The following is a 6,267-nucleotide window of genomic DNA, read 5'->3' as shown; positions in this document are numbered from 1 at the left end:
ATAGGGAGGGCTCAGCAGACTGCGTTCAGAAACAGCTGAAATAAGATCAGTTGCGTGTAGTGGAACAAGCCACTTTCCACCTGTAGCCTAGGCAGAGAGGAAAGCACTGTGTGGCCTCTTCAGGGCTGGTGCCAGTGTACTTACTGTGCTGAAACAATTCCCTCGCTCCCAGTGTCTGGGATTTTCCTACCACCCTGGCCAAGAGGATCTCTACCGCTCAAAATAAACATTGTTTACAGACAGCAGTCACCGTGGCAAAGAAGGTTCCCCTCAAAAAGCTCTGATAAGCCACCCTGCCCACATCCCCTACTAAGAAGCCAGCAAAAAGAAACTCTTTACCTCCACATTGACATTTCGGATCTGCACGTTGATCAGGGAAAACTCCTGCTGCAGCGTTTGAGGTAGCCCCAGCTGGTCCGTTTTCTTTCCCACCAGGGGATCGCTCAGGAAATCTTCTTTTAAGGCTGACGGGGAAGATGGAGAACAGGTTGAGACAAGCTATAATGGACAGACTGTCGGCAGATGATGCCAGGAGGCAGCCGAGCCAGCAGGCCTTCCTCTGCTCCCTGACATGCAGAGCTATGAGCTTTACCTGCAACATGGAGGGTCTCAGCTGTAGTTTAGAGGCAGGTTTCTGAGCCTCGCTCTTCAAAAAACCAAACCTGTCTGCACACAGGTTTCCCAGGAAGGTTATAGAAGCTGCCTTTAAATGGTGCCCCCTCTATTCATTCAAGACCCCTTCTCCTCCCTGCACAGTACTGCCGGCGTCACAGGCAGCCTCTCGGTTCAGTGGGAAAGAACTGCTGCCAAGGCAGTCTCCAGGAGAAGCTCTCGTCCTTGGGACTCACATCCCACCACTCCTGCCTTCCAGGGAATGCTTCCAGAGCATAAGGCGGCATTGGGAGAGAGAAGGTATTTCTGCCCCTGGTAGAAGCTCAATTCATTTGTAGCAGCCATTGGCATTTAATGTTGCAAAGCACTCTAGTGCTTTAACGGTCTTTAAAGGCTCATCCAAACGCTGGATCTAGCTTTCCAGTTCCACCGCCAACCGTATTGAGGACAAATACCCCCAAAGGCCAGCATACACTTAAACAGCCAGGCAAGCGCTGCAGGACACAAGGAATTACAGTTAAGAAAGTAAAACTTGACTGAGTTTCAGAAGATTTGGTCTCTGGCTGTGGTCATGCCTGACCCTTGCTATGAACCCTCTCTAGGGCAGGGGCAGCTCCTTCTGAAGGGGGTTTTGCTGTGGCACCACTTCCCAAGAGACTCAATGTATAGTTTGACAATGGTTCCAAGGACACAAGGCAAGTCCTGATTATTCAGCTGTCATCCTCATGCTCGCAATATCATATTGCACAGACCATTCCTTGCAAAAAAATAAATGACAAGAAATGCAAAAAGCCGCTCTTTCACAGGCATTTGCCAAAAAGTTACTGGCTTTGCTGCTGGGACAAATATATCTGGCTTTACTGCTGCCCAGTGGGTTGCTGAATTTGGATAGGCAGAACGCTCAGCTATTCATTCCTGTTTGCGACTTTATTGTAGTGCTCAGATATACTTCACAACAGGAAGCTGAAATGAGGATTGAAGGAAGATCCGTGGCTCTTGGGAAAGAGAATTATTTCTAGCTCAAGACACCACACAGCTTGCTGAAAAGCTGTCTCTGATGTTCCCAGTATAGGCAGTACTCCTTTTGTCATCTTCTCCCATTCCCTTCCAATTAGTTTCCAATCCCCCAAAGCCCACATATTTGTCTAGATTTCTAAAGATCCATCACAGGAGCAGCCAGCGAGAGGAGCTGTAATGCTAACGGAACAGCTGGTGGGACTTGGCATTTATCTGCGGAGTGCTGCTCTCTTCAAAGATCCCCCAAAGGGCTTTACTAATATAACATGGAAACTTTGCAGCTGAAACGCAGCCACCTCCAGGGTGAAACATCCACAGTCCACAACAGCTTTTAGGCTACCTGAAACTCCTGCCTACGGACTTCCTTGTGCATTGATCCTGCAGTCATGCTATTTGCAGCAAAATCTACCCCGCTACAGCAAAGCCATTTTCATCCCCTTTGGCCCCAAGGGAATTTACAGTCTGAACCAAAGCCAGACCCATGTGGAAACCACACATGAATGTGACCTCATCAGGGATGGTGAAAGAGTTAACTCTCTCCTGTGGAAATGGAGAGGTCTGACAGCCAGAAGGAGAACAGTTAATGCTCCTGGCTGGAGCAGGAGAGGCTGTACAAAGTGTACAAAGCACTGCCCATGGTGAGCACAGGTAACCAGGGCTTCCTCTGTCCTATTGTGCAACCCTCATGGAGTCAGGGAGGAGAACAACTTCCAGAAACTTGGTTTGTTGCCATGTAGGACAGGTGGCAGAGAGGAACTTCACTGGGGTTTGCTGGGCAGGAAAATTCCTGTTAGGAAGAGATGCCTTCTCAAGGGACCTCATGGCTGGCTCCTTTATTCAGGACAAATATTAGACCACTTCCTCCCCTTCTCTCCGGTTTGCTGGCAAGTCAAAAGGAGAATCAATTCACTTTCCTGCAAGCTGCTCACATAGAGATCCACTGAAGCAGCCTCCTATGATTAGAAATAAATTGGGAATTTAAACCCCAGCTGACACAAAGCCTTGGGAGGACCCAGTTCTTCCTCAGTGTTAGACACATGAGCTCTCTCCAGGAGACAGACAACACCGGCAAGACCTCTATGTTAGATCAGGTCACACAGTGACCCCAGCAGAGGCGTTTAGGTACCAGGTGTGATGCGAGCTGCTTGTAGAGTGCCCTAACCACATGCTTGCCCCTTCCATGGGTGCACTTCTCAGCTTAAACTGAAATACTTTCAGAAGAGCCAGTTCCAACTACCTTATTTTTGGCAGGAAACCATGACTATGACCCAAAGACAATGCAATTAAATGCCACTAGTGACAAGAGCTCCATTTCACAGGTAGAATGACATCACTGTGTTAGAGGAAAAAAAATATTGGTAGGACCATCCTGAGAAACCCCTAGTGCTGGGGAATCCATTAATTAATCCATTAAAAAGCACCAGTTTGTGCTTTGCCTACCGCATTATTTTCTTATACCAAGCCACGGCTTCTTCCCAACACAAGGACAGTTGGTGCTTAAGCTCCGCAACCTATCATTCGTCTCACCTTCCTCATCCCCATGCCCAGAGTTATGCTGGGGCTCCGAGTCCTGGGGGTGAAGGGTCTTGTCTGGCTCTGGCAGATGAGAAATCCCATCGATGAGGTCCTCGACTCCATCCAGGATATCATTGGCACACAGCTGCAAAGAACACACACACCCAGCACGCTGCTCAATGGAAACCGAGCTGTGGAAGGAGCCCCCACTGAACAGCTCAATTCTTCAGGGGAGCTGGATTTGAAAGGGAGGTCTGTCCATGCCCAGTCACGACTAAGACCTCGGCTTGTTTCTGTGACAAAGACCGGTGATCTTCCACTTTACGTGTCCCCAGCTCTGTCACCTCTGACAGCCTGGACTCATCTCCTGCTCTCTTACAAACACACTTAACTGACAGGGCCAGTCTAAGTAACAGAGGACTTATTGTAATCAAAACTAATGACTTTAATTCCTTGAATTAATTTGTCAGAACGGGTTTAATTTTTTAGAACAGATATAATAGTAACACACTTTCTGTGTTTGCTGTTTGCACGCCAGTAGGATCTACAGACCCAGGTAGGTACGAGGCCCTAGTGTTTTGGTCCTGTATCAAAAAGAGAGCATGAAAATCTGTACTTCAAGTTCAGCACAAGAAAACAGGGAAGATGAAGAGGAAGGAAGGAGAAAGGATAAGGGGGCAATGTAGCACATTACAGCATTGGTCACCAGCAACATGCCGCCACGTGGGTAGTTTGATCCAGACAAAGATAAGGACAAAAGAGTGGGCACCAGCAGAGGAAGAGTAAAGGCTCTGACATCAATGAACAGTTGATTTAAAGACGGGAAAGAAATCAAATATTCACAAATATATCAAGAAGGAGTGAAGGGTTGTTTTTCACAGAGAAAGTTAGTTACAGACCTGCGGGACTCACGCAGGATCTGTGCTGGGGCACATGCTTCTCAACATATTCATTAAAAACCCGGAACAGGAGGTGAATAGCAACGTGACCGGGTTTGCTGACGCCACCAAGTTTTTCAGGGTAGTAATGAGAGTGGCTGAGCAAATGATCATAGAAGGACCTTACAGGAGTAACTGGATTTGAATGAAACATGAACTTCAGTTCAGCTAAATAAAAAGCCACGCACACAAGGAAAAATGGCAAGCTCAGGCTGCCCAAGGGACCAAGACAGAGACCAGACTAAGCTGATGTTTTCATGTAGTTACGCCTGACAATTTAGAAAACAAACAGAGTTCTGAGAATTCTTTGGAAAGAACAAAGTTCAGGTCCCCATCCCCAGAAGTACAGAGCAGAACTCAAAAAGGGTTGTGAAAGGCAAAAGGACAATCAAAGTTCTCACACAAAGGAGGAAGTAAATCAAGACCTTTCAACCTGAAAAAGGAGGCAGCTGGGGAGGGATAGGATGGAAGGCTACGGGACCATTAGTAGCACAGACAAGGGGGCTGTTCATTTCACCTTCAACGTAACAAAACCAGCAGGTTACAAAACGAAAGGCACTGGTTTTTCACATGCATGCAGAAAAGCCATGAAATGCTTTGGTGGTAGGATGTTTAAGACGACAAGAATTTACACAGGTCCAAGAAAAGACAGAACAAGTCTACAGAAGTGAAACCACCAAGCTCTGTCAAATACAAAGCTGCCAGACTCACTGAGCTTCTAAGGTGCCAACTGCAGCGGGCTGGCAGAGCACCTGAGAGAAACATCACTCCCTACCTGCCTCATTCTTATCCCCTTACAGACATCCCTGGCTGAAGATGAGACAGGGCTACGTGGGCCATGGTGGTCATGTGAACCTCTGGTCTGAGCCAGCACAGCGGTTCATCAGCCAATTGTAACTGCTGCCAGGCAGCACGACAGCAGGACCCGCACTGCCTGCACCAGGCTAAGGGGCAATGGAAAAGGGGAAAAACGGATAAGGGGAAACAAGGCGCGGAAGTGGAGGGCGCGATCCCCACATTTACCTGACACCTAAAATGCCAAGAAAGGGCAGCCCTGAAGGTGGCATCTTCAGAGGCAATGCAGGCAGTAACTGACCTTCGCCTTCCTTCGCCAAACGACTTCTTGCCTACTGTGATACAACAAAGTGGCCTTGCACTTCCATGGGAGCTTTTGAAGCACAGACACAGAGGGGCCTCATCACAGTTCTCCCTGGGGATGTTTCTGAGCTGGAGCCAAAGGGGAAAGCACAGCAGCAGCTGGCTGCTGTGTCTTCAGCTCTAGAATACCAGAGGAGCAACTGGGAGCACGAGGCAAGGCAAGTGAATCCAGCCTGTTAAGAAAACCGTCTAGAGTTGAAGAGCAGAAGCATTTACGTACCCGCTGCAGCTGAGAGTCAATGCGCCACATCCGCAGAGTCTGGTCACGGGACCACGTAACCAGCTGGTAGTCTTTAGAACCTAAAAAGGACAGAAAAACCTGTAGACCCTGCTGAAAGCAGAGACAATCCCAGCCCCGTGTAAACAGATTTAAGCAAGCCAGCAGCGAGATCCAGTGGACAACGCACTAAACCGAAGGCAGTGAGTCCTTTTCTGCTTTGAATTGGTGTACCAGCCTTTGTGCCTCCCTGCACTACAGTTACCTCTAAATGAGGTGTGTAATTCAGAAGAGAAAAGCACAGAGTATATTGACCGTGATGCAAGTTTTCCAATGAGGAATGAGCAAGACCTACTACAATAGAAGAAACAACAGAGTTGAGAAACAGATTTATTTTTACAGTAACTGTACAGTCAAAGTATCTTTTAGCTCACGGTATCTGTTTCAAGATGCAGATGTTCTAAAACATTCCTAAGCTAAGAGAAGCTGGTTCTGCCCTCTCCCTTCTTCCTGCTCAAAGACTTGGATGATGCCAAAATGAGCAAGACCTACTACAATAGAAGAAACAGAGTTGAGAAACAGATTTATTTTTTACAGTAACTGTACAGTCAAAGTATCTTTTAGCTCACGGTATCTGTTTCAAGATGCAGATGTTCTAAAACATTCCTAAGCTAAGAGAAGCTGGTTCTGCCCTCTCCCTTCTTCCTGCTCAAAGACTTGGACGATGCCAAGACAAGTTCAGGCTGTAAGGAAATACATCCAGCCACATACTCTCTGTCGACCAATAACGGTACACAGACTTATCCAAGC

At 47.6% G+C, this 6,267-nt stretch overlaps 1 protein-coding gene across 1 annotated transcript in view; it reads right to left on the bottom strand.

Moving 5' to 3' along the window:
* Window positions 1–5,540, bottom strand: part of WDR59 (WD repeat domain 59) — a gene marked incomplete at its 5' end in the record, with an annotated part of 26,973 nt that extends 21,433 nt beyond the window's left edge. The window contains 3 exons of the mRNA XM_010143454.1: window positions 340–464; window positions 3,157–3,289; window positions 5,461–5,540. Of these exons, the coding sequence (XP_010141756.1) occupies window positions 340–464; window positions 3,157–3,289; window positions 5,461–5,540 (338 nt within the window). The remainder of the gene's footprint in view (window positions 1–339; window positions 465–3,156; window positions 3,290–5,460) is intronic.
* Between the last annotated feature and the right edge of the window lie 727 nt (window positions 5,541–6,267).

The sequence above is a fragment of the Buceros rhinoceros genome, unplaced genomic scaffold (genome assembly GCF_000710305.1).
Source record: "Buceros rhinoceros silvestris isolate BGI_N320 unplaced genomic scaffold, ASM71030v1 scaffold20099, whole genome shotgun sequence".
Classification (NCBI taxonomy): Eukaryota; Metazoa; Chordata; class Aves; order Bucerotiformes; family Bucerotidae; genus Buceros; species Buceros rhinoceros.
Note: the sequence above shows the minus strand (reverse complement) of the source record. Positions and strands in the feature narration are given on the sequence as shown.